Source organism: Pelobates fuscus, chromosome 3, assembly GCF_036172605.1.
Source record: "Pelobates fuscus isolate aPelFus1 chromosome 3, aPelFus1.pri, whole genome shotgun sequence".
Lineage (NCBI taxonomy): Eukaryota > Metazoa > Chordata > Amphibia > Anura > Pelobatidae > Pelobates > Pelobates fuscus.
The window spans coordinates 293,421,264-293,446,613 of NC_086319.1; the positions used below are offsets into that span (position 1 = coordinate 293,421,264).

The 25,350-nt window shown below is 40.7% G+C and overlaps 1 protein-coding gene across 1 annotated transcript in view; it reads right to left on the minus strand.

Moving 5' to 3' along the window:
- The window catches only part of RAB11FIP1 (RAB11 family interacting protein 1), a 46,300-nt gene that overhangs the window by 14,744 nt on the left and 6,206 nt on the right, over positions 1–25,350 (minus strand). Inside the window, exon 2 of the mRNA XM_063448685.1 lies at positions 500–939. Coding sequence (XP_063304755.1) covers positions 500–939 — 440 coding nt within the window. The remainder of the gene's footprint in view (positions 1–499; positions 940–25,350) is intronic.

Sequence of the window (25,350 nt, forward strand, 5' to 3'; positions counted from 1 at the left end):
AAACAGAACTTTTTAAAAGAAGATGAGCGTACTATAGGAGGACTATAAATACTTTTAAGTCTATTTCTAATTGTAGCTCTCTAAGAGCCCAGCCAGGGACCAATACCACAACATTACGGCTGATAGATCCATGCCATGTTATGATCCAACAGGCACATTAATGAAAATTCAAGCATGAGGAATAAGAGGCCTAATAGAGGCCAGAAAAAAATCTGTTTTACACGTGTGAGAAGGTATCGTTTCTGATCTGAATACCCTTTTTCACCAAGTAGTAATGTCCCTATTCTCTGGTTTGAGAAATCACTAGAGACCAATTTTTTAAAAAACAATCAGATAAAAGTTTTTGCTTTTGCAGCCTACCCTTTGTTATACTACTGATTTACCACTTCCATATCATGCTTTTATGCAAATTCAGTATTTTTTTAGTATTGCAGTAAGGTAGTATTGCAGTATTCATCCAAAATATGCATGTATGATTGGTATGTGAGCAAATATTTACTTTCAGATACTGGAGATCCTGATGCTTGCTGGTTAAAATCTGACGAAAAGTCACTAGGCTTTAAGACTGTTTTTTGAGAAGAAGGCTGGAACGTTGGTAAGACAGACATGGACTGAGAAATGGAGTTCTTCTTCAGTCCAGGTTTGTTAAACATGGTTTTCAGTTTAAATTTCTTTTTTTCGGCCTCAGGCATCTCTTCATCGCTGTCATCAGGGTATTGGCTTGAGCTAGGAACTATAGCAGAAGCAGTATCTGGGAAACCATCCCGATGTTTTCCCTTAAGCTTGTCCTTTATCTTTCCAAAAGGTGAGCGAGATTTCTCTTTCATAGACAGGTCAAACATGCTGGCAGTCATGTTGTTTCTCTTGAACTGGATTTCAACTTCTATCTGCCCACGTTCCTTCTCTTTTTTCCCCGGTTTTGACTTCAGTGGGTACCATCTAAGAGAGATCAAATCGAGGCTCATTAAACATAACAAATTGGTTCCAGTATAAAGAAACATAAGCAGATATTTTTTCCTACCAAAGTAGTTTTGAACCCTTACAAAAATGATAAAATGTTCTGCTGCTATGACAACAAAGCCTTAATTGATTCATTATTAATGCTTAGGTATTAAGTTTATAGAATTATATGAATAACCTTCAAGGATCTCCAATAAAAAAAAAAAAATAATAATTAAGGCATTTTTTGTAATTATAAAATGTGTTTTGCTTTAAAAAGTTTGCGATGCTGGTAAACTTTAAAGGACCACTATATTGCCAGGAAAACACTCGTTTTCCTGGCACTATAGTGCCCTGAGGGTGTCCCCACCCTCAGGGTTCCCCTCCCGCCAGGCTGGATGGAGAGGAAGGGGTTAAACTTACCTCTTCCTCCAGCGCCGGGCGCTCTCCGTCTCCTCTCCTTCGGCTGAATGCATGGCAAGAGCCACGCACGCATTCAGCCAGTCCATAGGAAAGCATTATCAATGCTTTCCTATGGACGCTGGCGTCTTCTCACTGTGATACGCGCGGGAGCCCTCTAGAGGCTGTCAATGAGAGAGCCACTAGAGGCTGGATTAACCCATTTATAAACATAGTTTCTCTGAAACTGCTATGTTTATAGAAAAAAGTGTTAAACCTAGATGGACCTGGCACCCAGACCACTTCATTAAGCTGAAGCGGTCTGGGTGCCTATAGTGGTCCTTTAAGGATGAGATGCACACATTACACGTACAAACTACAAGCCAGTGTGTAGGTGACAGAGACTATACATACTACACCACGCATTAAGTATAGGTGGTTATCAGTGCTTTAAGTGACCCTTTCAAATAACTCGCTAGTGAACTTCATGTTCACAGTTTGTAATAGTGCTGAAGAGGATAGTGACACTCTGGCAGACAAACATTTCTTCAACAATGGATAGTTCAAACAATGCAGTACTAGCAAATTATCACCTATATAAACACCTCTACAAAGAATTTAAAATCCACATTACGCATAAGCTGAAAGAAAACAAAAAGACACCTGCAGGGTTTTAAAAACAACTGAGGACTACACACGCACTCATTTAACCCGTTGCAGATTGTGTGATGAGCAATTGCTAGTGCTAATCTATGGACGTAAAGGTCTTGGGCAGCTCTGATATTTTAGCTGTAGTCTTGCTAGGAATCCTAGCCTACTTTACAGAACTGTGGCAATTCAATTAAATATCGTTTTAAAAGCTAAACATAAGCAGACAAAAATAAAAAAATCTATATCTATATATATATATATATAAAAACCATTCACCAATACAAAACAGGCATGTTTATACCAAATATGAACTTAGCAACTTAAACCACTTTAGCCTAAGTTAAGTAGGTTTTGATGTATAGATAATATTCCTGCAATATAATTGCTCAATTCTCTGCCATTTAGAAGTTCTAGGAACACTTGACATTTTTTGATTGTTTATAAAAGTGAGGATTTCTATTGAAATCAGCACTTTTAGAACTTGGGGCAAAAATCCCCAATTGGCTATGAGATTTTCAGATGTTTTCTTCCGCTTTCATTAGCCCCACAGAGCGAGTACGAGTAGCAGGTAAGCTCGGATACAGTGCCCAAACCTTCCCCTTTCTCAATGAGCTGTACTATAGCTCAATGTGAACCACTGGGAATCTGCCATCACGTGTGTGTGTGTGCTCAGAGTTCCAAATGTGTATTCCTGACCCTAGTATTAAACCCACTATTTAGCCTCCCAGACCCTTGTTGTCCTTCTTAAAAATTGGTAAAACTCACCTTTATTCCAGCGCCCCATGGGTCTGCCCCGCCCACAATCTGCTCCTTGGCAGACATCAGAATTTACTATCTCAGCCAATCCAATGCTTCCCTATAGGAAAGCATTGGATTGGCTAAAATAGTAAATTCTGATTAAAGAGGTGAAGCTGGGGAAAAGCCACAGCCAAAAAGCCAATCAGCATCTCCTCAGAGAGATCTATTGAAAGAATGCATCCCTATGGGAAACGTTCAGCGTTTCCATGCAGAGCATATCGATGCTGAATATCAGTCCTGCACGCTCTTCAGCACTGACCCATGAAGCACCTCTTGTGGCAGTCTGAGTAATTGCCACTGGACGTGTTCCTAGGTAGCAATGTAAACACAGTTTCTTGGAAAAGGCCTACAGGGACAGATTATACTCACCAGAACTACATTAAGCTGTAGTTGTCCTGGTGTCTATAGTGTCCCTTTACGTATTGATAAACAAATAATTCACTGTCTACTTGAATTTGTCTCACCGTAGTGAGAAGTAAGGGATCCAAAGAATGAAATAAAATAACAGTGGGCTCACCATACCAAGCTCCATAGGACTCAGGGGAACAGATTGTCACTGTGAGCACCAGAGGAGACAGCTAATCATACCTGTGTGAGTGTACGGCCTACGGTGAGAGGTTGAGTGAGAGTCTAGTTTGAAATAATGGAGTGTGAGAGTGGACAAAATTGGAAAGTGTAGAAAATTTTGTTTGGCTCAATGATCATGGGAAAAACTTGTCAAGCCTTAATTTAGAATAAGGAAATTGAGAATTGCCAATAAAAAGAGCAGACACTATTCTGAAGGGATTTATTGTGAGGATTACAATGTACAGTGCAAGTTACCGGTAGCATGGTTCATTACCAACTTCCTGTTTTACCTGTCGCGTTTTAAAGCGCTCTATAGTGGTTAGATGTACATACACATCCACTATGCCGAAAATAAACTTCCCTTTGTGTTCTAGGTATAAAAGGGACACATTGTATTGCAAAACACTGCAAAGATTTAGATTCAGTCATGACACAAAAAACAAAAACTGATACTATTTTTGATGAACAACAAGCAGTTGGCCATTTCCTGGTTTCAACCACAAGCATCAGCTGAGTAAATTTAGACAATCCAAACCTTTTAAACAATTTTCAAATCAGTTAAAGAGTATTCAAACCACCATCACCATCTCTGCTTTTTGAATGTACATGGTAGTTGGAGTCTGGATTTGCAGTGTTCCAGCTTGAAACACTGCATATCCAGAGATATTTTTAATTGTGTGCTGGGGTCGAGTTGCACCACAAACACATGTATCATAGGCAGCCCAGAACTCTGTTCCAGGCTGCCTAATATCAATTCTGTGAATAAATAAAGTCTGTTGTCCGTGTGCACTGCATACCAGCAAAAGACGTAACTGCTTCTATCTCGCAGGAAGAGCCTTTAAAATCCGCGCACTCCCTCCCCATTTCCTCCTCCCCCTCCCTTCGCCATCTCAGAGTGCATGCATGTGCTCTGAGACAGTCAAATCCTCCAAAGGCTTCTCTACGAATATCCTTTGATTGGACCTTGGCGCACCTTCCATGATGTCAGATAGGGTGCACCGAGGATCCTGGTAGTTTCCCCTGGCACTGGATTAAAGAGACACTATAGGCACCCAAATCCTTTCAGTTCATTGGAGTGGGCTGGGTGCACTGTCCCTATTGCACTTAGTGCTGCAATGTTAAACACTGCAGATTCAGAGAAACTGCAGCACTAAATCTGCCTTCAGTGGCTGTCTCCAAGTCATACAGAACCAGAGGATAAAACCTGCCGAAAACATTGACATGTCTGTAGAGCAGAGTTTCCCAATTGGGGTTCCGCCAAAAGTTTGAAAAATAAAATGGCCACGGACGGCGAGGGAGCAGTGATCTCCCTCGCGCGCACAGCAGTGATGCTGGAGCCGGAATAAGATGTCGCTCCAGCATCACCAAGAGGTGTGCGAGGGAGCTGAGCAGGGAGATCACTGCTTCCTCACGTCAGCTGCTCAGCAGCTCCAGTGGACCCCAGGGACTCCATGCCAGCACTCCTAAAAGGGGGGCTGGGTGGAGTAAAATGTAAAAAAATAAAAATAAAATTGTGTGTGTGTGTGTGTGTGTGTGTGTCAAAGAGTATGTGTGTGAGTGTCAAGGTTTGTGCATGTGTCACTGTGTGTATCTCTGTGGGTGCAAGTGTGTGTATGTGTCAAGGTGTGTGTCAGTGTGCCACTATGTGCCAGTGTGTATATCTGTGTGTCAGATACACACTGGTGCATACACAGATATAAACACCTTGACACACAGATACACACTGTGTCAAGGTGTGTATATCTGTGTGCCACTATGTGCCAGTGTGTGTATTTGTGAGGCAGATTGTATGTGCCAGTGTGTATGAATCTGACACACACACACACAACGGCACATACAAGCACAGATATACACACCTTGACACACAACGGCACATGCAAAAAATAGGTTTAGGTGGGGGGATTTACACGTAATTGGGAACCCCTGCTATAGAGACATTAAGCGCCGCAGTCACAATTTGCATACATTTTTGTACAAAACAAGTGTGTCCCATGTCTCCCAACTTTATGCTGCTTTAAAGACTAACGTGTCTGTCTGGTAGTTTTACTCATATACTCTGTATTCGATTTGTAGTCTGACAAAAAAATAAAAATAACCACACAAATACCAGAAAGCATGTAGGAGGTTGTAACTAACATTAATAACGAGTTTATGGAGTGAGCAGAAATAAACTTTCAAGGGGACTTTCCATGCCATTATTAGCATAGTGATACTGTGTGGGCACCCACCTCCTACACAAGTGGTGTTAAAGAAAATTGCAGAATTAGGAGGAGGTTGTCAGGACAAGAGATTAAATTGCTTCAAATGCTGACACAAACAACTCCTAAGGAGTGCTTGCCAGTAATCCACTCCCTCCTGAAAAAAAATAAAATGCATGCCTGTCATAGCCATAAATTGTGCAACATACTACTTGGACTCTTATACGTAAACACACAAAGATTGCACCCATTATATATAAAATCAAAACAGAAATTTTTACTTACCGTAAATTTTTTTTTTCTTAATATGGGGCCAGTAACGTCTGGATTTTGCTCCTCCCTGTGGACAAGACATCTTAACAAGTAATTTTAGATCAAAAGACCCGCCCCCTTTCCCTATAAAATGCCGTACCGCAAAACCTACCCCAGTACGTGACAAAGAAACAGACAAAATATATACTGCAAAAATTCTTTAATAAAGAGGGAGGGAAGCATTACTGCCACCATATAAAGAAAAAAAGAATTTACGGTAAGTAAAAATGTCAGTTTTTTCTGTCATATAGTGGCAGTAACTTCTGGGATATAGCAAGATCCCCATCTGGGCGGGACTTAGGCCACCACAGCTTGTAACACCTTACACCCAAAGGCTGCTTCAGAAGCAGAGAATATGTCTAGCCGATCGTGCATGATAAAAGTGTTAAAAGACTACCAGCATGCCGCTTTGCAGATGACCTCTGGAGATGCAAGAGCTTTTTCTGCCCATGAGGTAGCCATTGCTCGGGTAGAATGGGCCTTAAGTGTAGCTGGAGACTGAAGACCTGCCGTAGAAAACGCCAATTCTATAGCTTGAATGAGCCAACAAGACAAGGTACCGTGGGAAGCTACATTCCCTTTGAGGTGCCCCTGAAAATGAATAAATAGAGGATCCGAAATTCTGAATTCTTTCGTTCTGGCTAGATATACAAATAAAGCTCTTCTGACGTCCAATTTCTGCCATTTGAGCTCATGAGGAGATGAAGCATCGCTATAAAACGATGGTAAAATAATTGGCTGATTAATATTCTTTGAAGATAATACTTTAGGTAGAAAAGATGGTCTTGGATAAAGAACAACCTTGTCTTTGTGAAAAATGGTGAATTTCTCCAAGGAGGATAGAGCGTGAAGTTCTCCCACTCTTTTAGCAGACGTGATGGCTACCAGAAATAAAACTTTGAGACAAAATCTTTCACGGCACTTCCTCCAAAGGGATGAACACCAAGAGCTTGCAGGACCAGGGCCAAATCCCAAGTTGGAAACACCGATCGCCTAGGCGGTCGTTTGAGGCTGACGGACCTGAAAAATCTTCTGATGAAAACATTGGGGCCAAATCTTTAATTAGAAAAAAAACAACTTAAGGCTGATATATGAACTTTGAGCGTGGAGACTCCCAGACCAGCTGCAAAACCGTCCTGTAAAAAATGGATAATGTTATCTATGGATGGATGTAAAACCGGGCACTGGTGTTCTTTACACCAGTGAAGAAACTTAGACCAAATCCTAAAGTATATCTTAGACGTAGATTTTCTAGTAGCGTGGAGTAAGACCACTATTCTGTCTTCTTGTAAACCTTGGTTTCGATGGATTAGCGTTGCAGTAGCGAAGCCATCAACCTGAATATTTCTAGTATACAAAGTGATCTGTGTTAACAGGCGCTTAAAATAATTTCCAAAATAAGGTGCTCTTAGTGCAGCAGCTCACACACAAAAAATAGGAACTCTCCAATCCTATTATAATCCAGTACAATAAATCCACTATATACACAGCCAATATGTGATAGTGAGAGTGTGTAGCGCTTATTAATCACTTACTCCCCGGCAATTTCTCAAGGGTATGTAAGGTATCTGAGTAATATCCAATCCTTTTGTTGTATGTTCCTCAAGAAAGAACAAAAAGAGAGAACAGGGAAAATTCGCCCTGGTGTTGAAATCCTTATAACTTTAGGTATCAGAAATAAAGGTGGAGGTATTCTTCTCACCTGAATAAGAGCCTGTAACCTGGCTCTGAGTATAATGGCCCGTGAGTCCTTTTTAGGTTTGACTCTTTCCCCCTTTCCAGCAGGATAGAAGATATACCAGATGCATGTAACTTGATAAAGGTTTATTCATACGAACATTTAAAACCATTTAAAATACATACAATATCCTGGTAGTTGTCCAAAACGCGTTTCGCCGATCTCACCCGGCTTTCTCAATTGGTGACTTCCATCCTGGTTTGTTATACTTAAATATCCCTCCTTCCGTCCTGATTGGAGGAAACGGACCGCATTCCAACCAATCACGGGCGTTCTTATGGGGGAGTATGAGGAAATTCAGCTGAAGGTACTCTATCCCTTATTGGTGACGTCATCGCGCACGCACGTAAAAACGAGCGCGTGATGTCACTTCCGGGAATCTGAATAGTCTCTATCCATCCCACTACTTGATAATGCCTCCTTCCCGGTCACGTGGGATCCAGCTTCCTCTTCTGTGATGTGGATTCGTGTTCAGGTTTCCATACTTGTAGAGGGTAATTTCGCCATTTTATTCGAGGGCAAAGTGTTGGCAAAAGAATGTCCTTAATAATGTCCACATAAAAGTCCATATTCTTCCCTTTATTTGGGTGGTATGCCCATATTGGAGCATTGTAAACACATAGATAAAAAGATACAAAGTATTAGTCAATCCCAAAAGCATTAAAAATAATTTTATCATCTCCACCAAAAAGCAACCCAAAACACTGTGCAAAAAAAAGCGAGGGAGGAGGGGGGTCTTTCCATAATGGTTACCATGATGATTTCTCCACCTCAATTTATAACATTAAAATGCACAAAGTTATTATATAGATTAAAAAATAATAAATAGATAAAAAATATTATAAAAATCTGTAACCAATAATTTTGTTAAATATATATAAAAAATATATATATAAAAAATATAGTAAAAAGGAGTTATAAGAAGTGGCATATTTCAAAATCATCATTAAGACCGTAGGGTTGCATAGTGTTTAAATTAAAAATCCATTTCATCTCTGCTTGTCCAATTAGTTTTATGGGATCCCCGCCTCTCCAATTTCCAATTACTTTTTGTATTCCCATAAACTCCATTAGATGTGGATTACTATTATGATAATTTTTAAAATGTAAGGATACACTATGTTTTAAAAACCCATTTTTAATATTTCTGATGTGTTCCTGAATTCTAGTTTTAAGGGTCCTAGTGGTCCTCCCTATGTAGGCTAACCCACAGGGGCATGTAATCATATAAATTATCTTAGTAGAGTGACAGGTAATGACTTGTTTTATTTTAAACTTAGTGTTCTTATCTTGTGGGTGGCAAAACTCTCTTATTGCTCTTTTACTAAAAGCAGTAAAAGAGCAATAAGAGAGTTTTGCCACCCACAAGATAAGAACACGAAGTTTAAAATAAAACAAGTCATTACCTGTCACTCTACTAAGATAATTTATATGATTACATGCCCCTGTGGGTTAGCCTACATAGGGAGGACCACTAGGACCCTTAAAACTAGAATTCAGGAACACATCAGAAATATTAAAAATGGGTTTTTAAAACATAGTGTATCCTTACATTTTAAAAATTATCATAATAGTAATCCACATCTAATGGAGTTTATGGGAATACAAAAAGTAATTGGAAATTGGAGAGGCGGGGATCCCATAAAACTAATTGGACAAGCAGAGATGAAATGGATTTTTAATTTAAACACTATGCAACCCTACGGTCTTAATGATGATTTTGAAATATGCCACTTCTTATAACTCCTTTTTACTATATTTTTTTATATATATATTTTTTATATATATTTAACAAAATTATTGGTTACAGATTTTTATAATATTTTTTATCTATTTATTATTTTTTAATCTATATAATAACTTTGTGCATTTTAATGTTATAAATTGAGGTGGAGAAATCATCATGGTAACCATTATGGAAAGACCCCCCTCCTCCCTCGCTTTTTTTTGCACAGTGTTTTGGGTTGCTTTTTGGTGGAGATGATAAAATTATTTTTAATGCTTTTGGGATTGACTAATACTTTGTATCTTTTTATCTATGTGTTTACAATGCTCCAATATGGGCATACCACCCAAATAAAGGGAAGAATATGGACTTTTATGTGGACATTATTAAGGACATTCTTTTGCCAACACTTTGCCCTCGAATAAAATGGCGAAATTACCCTCTACAAGTATGGAAACCTGAACACGAATCCACATCACAGAAGAGGAAGCTGGATCCCACGTGACCGGGAAGGAGGCATTATCAAGTAGTGGGATGGATAGAGACTATTCAGATTCCCGGAAGTGACATCACGCGCTCGTTTTTACGTGCGTGCGCGATGACGTCACCAATAAGGGATAGAGTACCTTCAGCTGAATTTCCTCATACTCCCCCATAAGAACGCCCGTGATTGGTTGGAATGCGGTCCGTTTCCTCCAATCAGGACGGAAGGAGGGATATTTAAGTATAACAAACCAGGATGGAAGTCACCAATTGAGAAAGCCGGGTGAGATCGGCGAAACGCGTTTTGGACAACTACCAGGATATTGTATGTATTTTAAATGGTTTTAAATGTTCGTATGAATAAACCTTTATCAAGTTACATGCATCTGGTATATCTTCTATCCTGCTGGAAAGGGGGAAAGAGTCATCCCTAAAAAGGACTCACGGGCCATTATACTCAGAGCCAGGTTACAGGCTCTTATTCAGGTGAGAAGAATACCTCCACCTTTATTTCTGATACCTAAAGTTATAAGGATTTCAACACCAGGGCGAATTTTCCCTGTTCTCTCTTTTTGTTCTTTCTTGAGGAACATACAACAAAAGGATTGGATATTACTCAGATACCTTACATACCCTTGAGAAATTGCCGGGGAGTAAGTGATTAATTATTAAGCGCTACACACTCTCACTATCACATATTGGCTGTGTATATAGTGGATTTATTGTACTGAATATTTCTAGAACTTTCAAGGGCAGGTCCCTATTCACAATGCGGAAGTTTGATCTGGGAAGTTCCCAATGATTGATGGCCATCTTTTTACAGCCGAAAACCAGACTCTGTTTGGCCAATATGGGATTATTGCCAAAACTCTCGCTCTGTCTGTTCGTATCTTGAGAAGGACCTTTGGGATTAATGGCAGAGGTGGAAAGACGTAAGCCAGGCAGAAGTTCCACTCTATTGATAAAGCGTCTATCCAATTGGGTTGATCTGTTCTGAATAGGGAGGCGAAATTGTAAGCCTTTTTGTTTGAAGCTCTTGCCATCAAGTCTACTTCTGGAACTCCGAATCTTTCTGTCAGGATTCTGAAAATTTCCGGGTTCAAAGACCATTCTTTTTGATCCCACTTCCCTCTGCTTAGATCGTCGGCTATTATATTGTCGCTGCCGCTTATGTGAACTGCCGAGATTTCTTCCAGATTTCTTTGTGACCACTCCATAATTTCTGCACAAAGACTGTAAAGCTTGTTTACTTTGATTCCTCCTTGGCGATTGATATATGAGACTACTGTACGATTGTCTGATTGGATCTTCACCGCTCTTTGTAGTAACCAAGGCCTGAGGTGATGTAGAACGTAAAGAACTGCTAATAATTCTCTGAAGATTGCGGATTCCTTCGCCTCCCTGAATGACCATCTTCCTTGGAACATGGTGGAGCCCAAGTGAGCTCCCCAACCTGTCCTTGAAGCGTCTGTAGTGACTATTATCCAGTCTTTTGGACGAAAAGACAATCCTCCTGAAAGGCACTCTGAGGTTTTTCCACCAAGTAAGCCGATTCTTTACTTGAGGGGATAACAAGAAATTTTTGTCTAAATCTTCCTCCTTTTTTGACCAGGTAGTCAGGATGTTCCATTGTAAGGATCTGACCTTGCCCATTTGACTGCTGGAAAGGTGGCAATTAGAAGGCCCAAAGCACCCATGGCCTGTCTGAAGGAACAACTTTCCATCCTTTGGAGAATGAAAATCGCTTCTCGGATTTTCCTCCTTTTTCGTTTGGGAAGAAAAATTGACATGGAGACTGAATTGATCTTGAATCTGAGAAACTCTTTCTCTTGTTGGAATGAGAACTGACTTCTTTAGGTTTAAGATCCAGCCATGGTTTTGAAGAACTCTTATAGTGACCTGCAGGTCCTTGCGCAGCTGTTCTTCTGTATGTGCCATGAGAAGCCAGTCGTCCAAATAAGGGATAATCGATATTCCCAATTCCCTCAAATGAGCTGTCAGAGGAGTTAGGATCTTCATAAATATCCTTGGGGCGGATGACAGACCTAACGGCAGAGTCCTGAACTGGAAATGAACGGTGAATCTTCCTTTTTTTTTTTTTTTTTTAAATCGCAAATCTTAGAAATTTTCTTGAAGCAGTAGCAATTGGAACATGCAGATAAGCATCCTTCAAGTCTATTTTTACCATAAAGTCGACTCTTTGTAAGAGAGGACAAATAGAAGCGATTGACTCCATACAAAATCTTTGATAAGGGATAAACCGGTTTCTGTTCTTTAAATCCAGAATGGGACGAAAAGAGTGGTCTGGTTTTGGAACCAGAAATAATCTTGAATAGACTCCTTGAAATGTTTGTTTTACTGGTACTCTTTCTATCACCCTCTTTTGTAACAGGAGCAAGGTTTGAAAATATAGGGCTTGTTATCTCTTTGAAGACTGGTAGGTTGATACCAGAAACTTTGCTCTTGGTTTCTCCGTAAATATAATCTTGTGTCCCTGTTGGAGAAGACTTAGAACCCAAGGATTTCTTGTGGTCTTTTCCCATATTGGAAAAAGCCGTTGGAGCCTTCCTCCCACACTTCTGGCGTCAGAAACGTCTCTCTTTATCTCTGAAGGTTCTTTTAACATCACCTCTTTGTTCGAATCTCCGATTTTTATCCCTTCTTTGAAAGAAATGTGGTCTCTCATGATAAGATCTCCTATATTTATACTGGTAATTCCGGTAACCTGATCTCCAGGAGAACTTCTTATCCTGAGGAAATGCCTTTTTGGTTTCTGACATTTGCCTAATTCTTCTAAAGGAGCCCCAAATAATTTAGTTTTTTCTAGTGGAAGCTCACAAAGAACCGATTGGGAAGCTGAATCCGTCGTCCAAGACCTTAACCATAAAGCTCGTCTTGCTACCGAAGACAATCCCATAATTCTGGACACCAATTTAAGAACTTCTACCGACATATCCAAAAGGTATTTGTTTGCCAAGTGCATGTTCTGAAACATGTGGCTAAGTTCTTTAACCTGGTCAGAAGATAAAATATCTTGTACCGTATTTAGCCAAATGCCATTTGCTCTGGCAACTGCTGCACCTGCCAGTAAAGCCCTGCATTGAAAACCGGCCGTCTGGTAAGCTCACCTACAAGTTTCGGCTCTTATCCATTGGATTCTTTAAAGCTGAAGTTTCCCCCTATAGGGATAGTGGTCTTTTTTAGCAATCTGCGCCACCTGAACATCTACTTTTGGGAGATCTTCCCAGATAACTTCGCCAGCCAGTCTGAAGATATCTTTAAAGTGTCTGGAAATAAAGGCATGTTTTTCAGGATTTCTCCATTCCCTGAATATTAGATCAACCAGGCGTTGAACAGAAAAACCTTTTTTAGGATTCTCAGATCCTTGTGGTAGGATTGTTAGGTTAACTTTCTTTAGGAATTTTCGGATTTCATCCGAAGGAAACCCCACCGGTTCACTTGATGAGGATCCTGACTCATCTGAATCTATTGAGGAAATATATTTCCCGGATGACATTTCAGATGTAGACGATGATCTTCTTTTCTTGATCCTTTGATGTCCTTGCTGTATAGGGGATTCCACCTTTTTAGACTATTTAATAGTTTCCAAGGTCTGGGCCAGATTTTCTTGGAACCAGGTTAGGAAAGATTGCATATCTTTTTGTTATCTCTTTCCAAAGAATTTGCAGTACACCGACTGCACACCTTCTTCCTTGATCCGTCTGGAAGTGAAGTTGCACATTCACTGCAAACTAGATGTTTAGATTTTACCGTAGCCTTTCTAGGCAGGTAGCCAGTTTTTCCTTGTCCATCTCAGGATAAGCTGGGCTAGACATATCTGTGGAGAAATATATAAACTGAGGATTAGATTGATTGAAAGTTCCTATAAATTTTCCAGAGAATATTTTAAAGTAAAGATTTCTTTTAATCTTACTTCAAAATACCTCTGAGCCGTGTGGGGGGCAGGTGACACAGCGTACCTCTTCTGACCTGCATCCATGCAGTCAGTGGGTACCTGCACAGCTCTTTAATTCGCCAGAAATTCAAATTTTCGCGTTTTTTCTTCTTCTTTTCGTTAATATGTACCTTTAAGCTTTCGGTTTGCGCATGCGTTTTAGCGCACCCGGAAGCTTAGGTGGAACGCATCACCACCCGGGCGTGCTTTCCACCGCTGTGTGCCTGATCAGAAACGAGCTCCGCCTCCAGGAAGCTTTTTGCGGGAACCATTCTCGGCATAGGAAGAGTAACCTCCACTTGCTCCGTAACAATTGGGGAGCATGGGTCTCTCAGCATACCGCCCGGGCAGCTCTCGGACCGGGTCCCCCAGACAAACAGCCCATGTGTCTCACACTGTGGATGTCCTGTCCTTCCCTATCGGGACAAGAAAGGAAACTGGGGTAGGTTTTGCGGTAGGGCATTATATAGGGGAAGGGTCTTTTGATCTAAAATTACTTGTTAAGATGTCTTGTCCACAGGGAGGAGCAAAACCCAGAAGTTACTGCCACCATATGACAGAAAAAAAAAAAACACTTTTTAAATCTGAGAATACTCCCAGTTTAAAGTTTGACTGCAGCATTTTCATAGGACGGGAAAAGAAATACATTATGTTTCTTTATTGGTAATGTAGGATGTACTTTATTTTCATAATGATACAAAAGTACTAGAGAGAAAACAAAAAACATAAAAATCTGAAACACTTGCAGTCTTACTACAAACCATTAAAGGAATACTATAGGGTCAGGAACACAAACATGTTTTCCTGACCCCCTAGTGTTAAAACCACCTTATTACTTATTTCCAGTGCTGTGCGGGTCCGATGGTGCTGGCCTTGGTGACATTAGAATTTAAGATTTTCAGCCAAAATCAGCAAGGAGGTGGGATGGGGCGGGGCCAAACACCATTTTGGCCAATCAGCACCTCCTCAAAAAAAAAATACATTAAATGAATGCATCACTGAGGAAAATTCAACGTCTCCATGCAGAGCGTGAGGAGGCGGCAACTAAGGAGTGGCCAGTGGAGGTATCCCTAGGGGGCAATTTAAACACTTCCTTGCCTCTGGCAGTGTTTGCATAACAATGCCTGAAGGGAATGATTATGCTCACCAGAACAACTGCATGAAGCGGTTAAAAGTGTCCCTGACATGATAGCCAAGATGGGCATATCACTAACAAACCTAGCTAATCAATAGAATTGCAATGTGAACAGCAGGTAAATAAGTGCACTTAGAGTACCAGAGAATAGATTGACAATCAAATGAGAAGTCATGCTAATCTTGGTACCCTGGATGTTTCTGAACTACATCTTCCATGATGCTCAGCCAGCACAAGATCAGAGGAGTCTCAAAAGGCTTTTAGCGGTACAAAAAAAAAAAAAAATAATTAAAATCAAACCTCGTGCAGAACAGATCACCCAATGATAATCACCTCTACCATTTGACACACCAAGTTTTCCCATGATGCAGTGGCTGGTAAAAAAAAAATCATGGGAAACACTGAACAGCAGTTAGCATGCCAAAGGCCATCCATTGATGCCCTATTCTGCACAATATATCGCGTCCTGTGACAATGGTCTATGGCAGGCATAAGCAACCTTCGGCACCCCAGATGTTTTGGGCTACACCTCCCATGATGCTTTGCCAGCATTATGGGTGTAGGAGCATTTAGGGGGATATAGTCCACAACATCTGGAGTGCTGAAGGTTGCCTATCCCTGGTCTATGGGAAAAAAACCTTTAAAGTCACAAAAGTATTTCTAACTCTTGCAAAATGCAACAACGTAAATAGATTTGATATTTACATGGCTCAGCCATAAATAGCAATACTCACAATCAGGAGTTACATCATGCGTCAGGAGAATAGTATTAAATAATTTCACAGAGGCTTGTACTGTGTCATGAGGATTGGCACACGGGATGACTGCCGCTTTAAAGACACCACACCCTTCATTACAAAGCGTAAAAACTTGCTTCTAAAAATACTCTGCAATCTCCGTCATGTCCATCCTACACAGATAATTGAGCTAAAATGGTGTGCCACAATTAAATACTAAAATTAGAAGCATTTGAAAGATTGCATCAACATGAAGACAGGAAGCTGTTGGGAGTCCTATTAAGCAGTGTTGGATGTCTGAAATTCCAAGACAAAAGTCTATGTTAAATAGGTAACGACAGGCGTTTAATCCTAAACCACTTGTGATTTTTCCCCCCTCTGTTTGGGACACAGTAATTTGAAGTGGTCATGGTGCCCGAAATAGATATGGGCAGGTTTCGCTATAAAAAGCGTACTGAATGGCTAGCAGGAACGACTTCGGCAGAAACCAGATGTCAATGGCCACAGGTAGATAGCTGACAATTTACATGGACATTGGTAAGAGGGCAAAACAGTTTTCCCCATTACCAGGAAACAGAGCCAAAGAAATCCTGGCATCATACCAACTACAGTGGGCTGTCATGGTTACCTTGCTTGGAGTAAACTTTATTGGAAAATATTCTTATCTGAAGAGAGTGCACAATAGAGCCACACACATAAAAATGAGTACCTTCATTTCCAACTAGGTGCCTCTTTGCAGTACTGATTTTAGTAGTGATTATGTTGCAGTGTGTCTTTGGGTGCAGTTCTATCAGTTTTGGTCAAACCATTTAAAGCCATCTGACAAAAAGGCATGTTCTCTTTGCTATGCAAACGTTTGGCATCTTCATTGTTTGTACAAACCCATGCAAATCTGAATGGCAATGATAGTTTAGCAGTGCTGAGCTAAAGCCACTTCAGTGCTCATTGTATTATTACTGTCTAAATTTGACCAAGTAATGGAGATATGAAAAGTCCACATTATCTGGATATGAGTACCAGGGGAACACTTTTTTCCTAGATTATCTGTAAATACTCCTTCCTCCATAAATGCAACTATAAGTGGTAATGATTACGGTCCTTACAGTTTTCCTTTAACTACACTTTGGTTGTACGTTTGGATTCAATGTATATTCTATAGACTAGGATGTTCCCACATCACCAGGTTTTTGAATTCTGCATTTTATTGGTTATGGCTTGGAAACGTGCATCAGTATGTGATACTCAAGTACTGTATGTCCATGTGAAATCATGTATAAAATTCAACTGAAAATTAAATCTGATCAAGTGAATCCACTCTGAGCATTGCCAAATGCCATGGGTTTGTGCCAAGTTTTAAGTCAGTTTAGTGTCAACCAACACCTAAGGTGTATTCTCTCTAGACGTAGGTCTGCGTTTAGATTTATCTGTGTCGCCTCGGTGTGAGGACTTGTCTGGGTCGGGAGGGGGAAGGGGGGAGTCTATTTGGATCAGGTGTCCAGCTGGGGTGAGAACGTATCGTCTCGTCCTAGTTGCTGTTTAGTCACGATCTGTCATTTTGCTCTGGGTGGTTTTGTTCAGAGTCGTGTCTGGGTACGTTGGTGGTGTGTGTTATGGGTATCGGGGGTGGGTTGCGGAGGTCATCCAGTTGTGGATCTTGTTTTCTGATCCGTCCGACTCCTGGTGCGTGGGGGGGCGGGGATGGTTTCTTTGTGTTCTATCTAGTGAGCTCTGGTATAGGGCCCTTTATGTCAGGTTCGTCTTTGTATGTGTTAGTGAAGTGGTTATCCATGTGATTCCCTGTACCATGGGTATGCGTGGCTTCTGCTTGTGTTGTGGATGGCTGGGGTGGAGAGGCGAGTCCGGTTGGCTGGTGTTCACATAGGTAACCTGGCCTTGGGGGGGTTAGGGTTGAGGTTGAGGGTACAGCCTGAGGACCGCCCGGGGCACGGCTCCCCCACCCCTCGACCGGGGGATCATGGGACTTTTGTTCCACCACAGCTTGATTGGCTTCTTGCTCATTACCGTGAATACAGAGAGTGATTTAATTAATCTGAACCGACTGCACCAGTGTTAGAAGTTTAGTCTTTAAATATGAGACTGATCATGCCAAGTAAAAAAAAAATAAAAAAAATTATGAATTCACAAGTTTCAGAAATGCGCAGATAAAGTGCACCAGTCATGAAAACTCACTTTCCGTCCCCTCATTCTCGCCTACTACAAATACTGCTCTGTAGCCTCCCAAAGAGGTCAGATCTTCCCCATTACATGGATCTATACCCATTTCCAACCTGGGTTTATTTTCCCGCAGCCCACTACTAGACACCCTGCATGGATAGAATCTATGGGCAGGTAGTAAAGCCATAGAGTGATGTCACAAATTACATATTCGTGAACAGTGGATTTACAGCCACTGGTTGGGTTTAAAGTGGGTCCCCAGTGGTTGGAGCAGACCCATTTTATTAATCGAGCTCTATGAAACTGCCCTGTCTAAAGTTTAAAGATGGTCTAGGACAGTGATGGCGAACCTTTTTGAGCCCGAATGCCTAAACCACAATACATGCCAACTTTTTTTTCCTCAAAGTGCCATCACGGCAATTAAAACTGAATACTGAGGTTTAAAGGGACACTCCAGGCACCCAGACTACTTCTGCCCATTGGAGTGGTCTGGGTGCCAACTCCCACTACCCTTAACCCTGCAAGTGTAATTATTGCAGTTTTTTTATAAACTGCAATCATTACCTTGCAGGGTTAACTCCACCTCTAGTGGCTGTCTGACTCATAGCACAGATTATCGCCATCCTCCAGCGTCGCTCATTTCCCCATAGGAAAGCAGTGTATGCTAAATCAGTATCCCCCCTCCCTCCTTCTTACCTTTAATGAAGGAGGGGGACACACAGCCAGCCCTGGTGGTCCGGTGGTGGCAAGTACAGTAGGGAGCAGCTCTCCTGTCCTCCCGCGCGATGCTGTGTGGAGCGTTGCCATGGTAACGCACGGCAACGTTCCACACACCTTGCTCGCAGGAGGACAGGGGAGCTGCTTCACAGATCCCTCCCCCTGTCTCCCGACACGGAAGCAGAGTAGGCGCCTACTCTGCATTGATGGCGAACCTATGGCCACGTACCCACAGAGAGGACCCGGCGTGCCACAGGTTCGCCATCACAGGTCTAGGATTAACTTGTTGAAGAGCCACTGGAGGAGATGTTAAAGATACACAGTTGGGACCACAACAATTTTAGTTCAAGTAAGCAGTTTTGGTGTAAACATCATGCCCCATGCCTCTGCCATTTAGGAGTTAAATCACTTTGTTTATACAGCCCTAGACACCTCCATGCATAGGACTTGCACAGCCTTCCTAAACACTTCCTGTAAAGGGAGATCTTATTTTTAAAAACTTTTATTACACAGTCTGTGTAAATTTAAAATGTATTATCTCCTGCTCTGTTAATAGCTTCATAGAGCCTGCAGGAGCCTCCTGTGTTTAATGTTCAATTTACAGAGCAGGAGATCTAAAAAAAATAAATAAAATAAAAATAATTAAAAAAAAAAAAAAAAAAAAAAAAAAAAGGATAAAAGCAAGATAAAGGGATACTGTAGTGCCAGTAATACAAAGCTGTATTCCTGGCACTACCGATTCCTCAGCCTCCCCCCCCCCCCCCCCAAGTAAATAAAGGGTTAAACATTTTACTTACCTTATCCCAGCGCGGATGTCCCTCAGCACTGGGTTGAGGCTCCACCCCTCCTCCAACCCGTGACGAGCGCAGTCTAATGCACATTAGACACCCCCATAGGAAATCATTGAATCAATGCTTTCCTATGGGGAAAAATCCAATGCTGGAGGTCCTCATGCAGAGCGTGAGAACGGCCAGCGTCAGATAACGGACCAAAAGTCCGTTACGACTCCGGAAGCGCCTCCAGTGGATGTCTGATAGACAGCCACTGAGGGCAGACTTAGTGCTGCAATGTGAACATTGCAGTTCTCTGGAACTGCAATGTTTAACATTGCAGCACCAGGTGCAAAAGGGACACAGCACCCAGACAACTTCAATGAGCTAAAGTGGTCTGGGTGCCCACAGTGTCCCTTTAATCCCTTAAGGACCAAACTTCTGGAATAAAAGGGAATCATGACATGTCACGTGTCCTTAAGGGGTTAATAACGGAGTGAAAAATAAAACCATTTTTTTCATACTGGCTGTGTCATTCACAGGCAGGGGAGGTGTGGCTATGGCTGCATAAACAGAAACACAAGTTATAGAACGCCTAAATGGCAGTAAATTGAGCAGTGAGATGAAGTGCTCTGGGTGCCTATAGTGTCCATTTTAGCCTATCCATACAGAAACATGGTCATGATTTTCAATGAGAAAATCCTATAGGGGCAGTGCAGCTATTGCCACGCTTGATTAGCGGGACACTATGCTTCAATGCTTCCCTATGGATAATCCCTTTTTCTCACAAGGCCACAGGAAGACCAGGACACCACTGGATGAACGCAGAGCTTTATTTTTTAATATCTTACAGGGGTGTCAACAAGAACATCAACGTAAATTTATATTTATATACACACACACACTATTTTTATTATGTTAGATTGTTTTGAACTCATACTTTTAATCTCTTCTAGAGGGCTTGTCAAACACTAAGTCTCTGCAAGAAGCAGAATGTTATGCACTGAAATTACTAAAGATTGGGGGGGGGGGGGAGGGGGAGGGGGAGGAGGGTGTAAAAGAATTTTGTTCTGTTTACCAGAGGAATGTTAAATACTATAATATAATCCTTAAAACGTATATTAAAGGGGAAGTACACTGAGAATGAGGAAGCAAAAACAGAAAGGTTTCTAGTAGCAGAAATAATAAAGCATAGGTTAAACAGTTTGCTGCTCAGAGCTCGCAAGAAATCAGTGCTGAGCAGTGGTTAGATGCAAGCATCATCAGGAGTAACGCCGTCATCACTGTGTCATTATGCGGTGTGTGATGATGTCCAATGTGAAGTAGACCTTTGTAATTGAACGTCTTAAGTAGATAGTATCTTTAATGTTGTTTTTATGGACAAATGGAAATATTGCCATTTCTCAAAAAAAAAAAAAAAAAAGGCAGCGGTTCACTTTGTCTGAGAAAAGGAACATTATCTCTGAACAAAAAATACTACATTGAGATGTAGCCATTTTGGTATTTAAAGAGTCCCGCTGGTTTTATTCAAATACACCGTGTAGGTCACAGAGGAGTAGAAATATTCCACTGGCAAACTAGGTAAACTCTGGAAGCACACATTTGTTTTGTCCACCATATTGATACAGTAGCTGCCTGGTGTACACTACTATAGCTGAAACAGAACTCAGTGCAAAAAAATTTCTCTCTTTTTTTAAACGTTACAAGAAAACAATTCACACATTCATTCTCTTACAAGGGGCAAGATTCACACTGATACCACCCTAAATAAACTTTACTTTTTGATACATGAAAAACCATGTAATCACAGATAAAGGTAATTAAATTCTTAACTATTTTGTTAAAGGGACAATGCAGGAAAGTGATCCTGGTTCGTTCCCAGATTGACGCCCTCTGCGACAGCCTTAGGCTCGGTGTGTGTGTGTGGAGGGGAGGGCGGAGAGACGGAAGGACGGAAACAGTGTTTTAAGTGTGTGTGTTGACGAAAAGCTGTAAAAGATAAGGCTAAGTGTACCTGTGTGCGGTGGCTAAATGTTGTATGTGGACCTTACCTTTCCCTGGTGGTCCGGTGGACGTAGAGCAGGATCCCTATTGATCTGGTGGAGGAACATTGTTGTCTGCACCAATATAAGGTGCAGACTACTATAAGAGTTCCTACATGGTCCAGTACTCAGAGTACTGGTTGTGGAGTTATTGAGAAGCTCCAGGGGCCAATGAGGGAGCTTTTAAAGTGGTCTGAACCCAATATTTCTGCAGACCAAAATGCTCACTCAAGCAGGTGAGTGGGCACAGGGCAGAAAAGAAAGATCTGAGCTTCGATCAGTGTCAGAATTAAAATCCCAGACAGGGAGCCTGGGCCCTAGGTGGCAGCTTATGCCGCCTTACAGGTAGTCTGGACCTGGGAATAACTTCCTAGGAAAATGACCCATATCAATAAGCTGGATTGGTAATGGAGTTCAAAATGTCTGTTTCAGCTTAAAATTAAATAAAATGTTATGTGCTAAAATACTGGATTTGGAAGAATTATAGCCAATGTTTTGAAATTCTATTTCCAATTCAGTACAGTTCTGTGTTTAGCAAATTAACCCAAATATACAAAAAATATATATTTTTTTCTAGTAATTAATGACCTCTCCAAAAAAAAAAAAAAAGAAAAAAAAAAAAAAAAAAAGTCAGGAGAGGTGCATAGAGATAAATGTTCTCAAAAGACATGTCAGTCAAGAGGAAACCATTAAAAAATAAAGTGAAAGCAGGTATGCCATTTCTAAAACTGAACACAGCAACCAATAAAGCAATGAGCAACAATATAAGCATACAGATCCACATTAAGCGGCATTGTAAAGATTTTTTGCATTACCATTCAATGCTGCAGCTAACAAACTTCAGTATAAATACGTAATCCACAAAATTACCATTTCATGAGCAAACAAATGATGCATTGTATAATGTCAAGAAGAGGAATGCAGTCAAACCTGCTGTTGCACGCGTAATAACACTGGGCTGTTACATTGTTTAACCAGTATCTATACAAAGTACAGAAACAGATACCATGAGCTGGCTCAAACACTGGTTTCAGACAGCAGCTTATTATAGCTCACTAAATAAAGGGAAGCAAACACTGAGGGGTTACTGTGCAGTCATGTGTCACAAAAACGCAACAAACCAATGGAAACCATGCAGTTAGAAAATTATTCTGTTAAAAGCCATTAGAAATGCATTAAAGATATTTACCAAATGAGTTTTGCTTCATTGCAGTTTTTTTAAGAGGTATAGATCAGGTTCCAAACTCTGCATAGTATATCCACATGGTGTCAATACACACACATACACACACACACACACACGTAAAACCACTTTCCTAATATTGTGTAGGTCACCCTCATGAGATCAAAACAGCTCTGATGTGTCCACAAGACCTCTGAACATGTGGTATCTGGCACAAAGATCTTAGCCGCAGATCCTTTAAATCCTACAATTTATGAGGTTGGGTCTTCATGGATTGCATTATTTGTTCCAGCATGTTCCACAGATACTCAATCGGCTTAAGATCTGGGGAATTTGGAGGCCAAGACAAAACCTTGTCATGTTCCTCAAACCATTCAACAATCTTTGTAATGTTACAGGGTGCATTATCCTGCTAAAGGAGGCCACTGCCATCATGGAATACCATTACCATGTAGGGATGTATGTGGTCTGCAGCAATCTCTACGGTAAGTGGTATGTGTCAAAGCAACATCCACATGGGTGCCAGGACCCAAGGTTTCCCAGCAGAACATTGCCCAGAGCACAACACTGCCTCCACTGGCCTGCTTGTCTTCCCCAAGTAAATGGCACACATGCACCCAGCCAACTACCCAATCATGAAGAAAACAGGATCAGATGAGACAACCTTCTTCTATTGCTTCATCGTCCAGTTGTGACGCTCACATCCCCATTGAACAGTCTGTAGCTATGCAGGTCCATGCACAGCAAACTGATGCACAGTGTTCTCACACTGTTCTATCTTTAAGATTTTAAGTAATCTGAGCTACAGCAGCTCTTCTGTGTGATCAGATGGGGTAGCCGTTGCACCCCACGTTAATCAGTTATCTTTGGGAACCCACGACCCTGACACTGGTTGTCCTTCCTTGCACCACTTTTGTTAGGTACTAACAATTGAATACTGGGAACTCCACAAGACTAGCAGTTTTAGAGATGCTCTGACCCAATCATCTCGCCATCAATATTTGGCCCTTATCAAATTCATTGAGATCTTTTCGCTTGCCTGTTCTTCCCCTTTTCCTACACATTAAATTTAAGAGCTGACTGTTCCCTTACTGTGCAATATATCCCACTCCTCCAGGTATCATTTTATTGATATAATCAACATTACTCACTTCACCTGTCAGTGGTTTTAAATGTTGTGGCTAAAAATATTGACTTGTGTGCCATTTCCACTTTGTACATTTTGTCTATCATTAGCTGTAATGCTGGTTACCGAGGGGTAAGCTGTAAATTCCATAACAGCATTTCATAGAAACATAGAATGTGATGGCAGATAAGAACCAGTCAGCCCATCTAGTCTGCCCAATTTTCTAAATACTTTTATTAGTCCCTGGCCTTATCTTATCGCAAGGATAGCCTTATGCCTATCCCACACATGCTTAAACTCCCTCACTGTGTTAACCCCTACCACTTCAGCTGGAAGGCTATTCCATGAATCTACTACCCTCTCAGTAAAGTAATACTTCCTGATATTTTTAAACCTTTGCCCCTCTAATTTAAGACCATGTCCTCTTGTTGTGGTTTTCTTCTTTTAAATATAGTCTCCTTTACTGTGTTGATTCCCTTTATGCATTTAATTTCCATCACATTCCCAGTCTAATCTTTCCTCCATGCTATATTTCCTCTCTGTGAGGTTGCTACACAGGACGGCCACTAGGTTAATAAAACAGTTAAAATAAGAAACACAAGCAGGCAGATATATAAAAAATAAAAATATCTATGAAAAAATAAGTTAAAATGTAACTTCGGAACAAGCGAATACTTTGAGACCAGTTGTGACTACGAACAACTCTACGCATTATAAAGTAGATGTAAACCTAGCCAGGCCAAACAAATATTTAATCACCAGGACCATACATTTTAATTAGTGTGATTCACAATCTTGGGATTGTAACAAACACCGTAATCTTTAAAAATAGCCACAAAGATGCATTACATTTATCAAAGGGTACAGGAAATATATGTTAGACAACACACACTAGCCTTTGAAGGGAGATTATTTTGAAAACAAAAACAGTCTTATTTATCAATGCACTGTGGACACATTTTGTTTTCATGTACTTCAATAGCTATTCGTATATTTTGGGGAATACAGAGAATGTGACATTTTAGCTATTTTAATAAGTAAAATGAGCAGCATCATAAACATTTAATCTTACTTAAGATTTTTTTTTTCTTTTTTTTTTTTGAAAGGCAAAAGGGTTTAGCAAGGGTCAGTGGACATTACAAAGGCATAGCATATAATTTTCTTACTTGGTCATATGAAGGAGATCTTACGCATTTTCCTTGGTTTCAAAATACAGTTAATCATGTTTTGAGACATTTTAAAAACATCATGGGGAAGATTTATAAAGGCAAAACTAGAGCTAAAAGTTGAGAGGTGGTCTACTCAACTGGTTTCCATAGTGATTACGGTTTATTTAGCTCTTCGACATATCTATAACCTTTTTTAATAATTTAAAAGTTAATTTACCATTGCAATCTAAATACCAGCAATATTATATGCATGAAAGTTAGTGTGGCATTCACGACAAAAAGATAAAATGTTAAAAGTTTAACTCAAAATTTAACAGCTCATGGAGCTGCAGGCTGTAGTGTGTTGTTGGCTAAACAGATTAGGATTAAGGATTTATAGAATCCATACATTGGAAACGTTTGTTTCTAAGACACAACCGACGAATACATTCATGACATTCATGTGTACTTACATAGATTAAACACATGTTATGTGCCTACTCATGCATGCATTTATACCCAGCCCTAAAGTAACTTTATACAGACAAAAG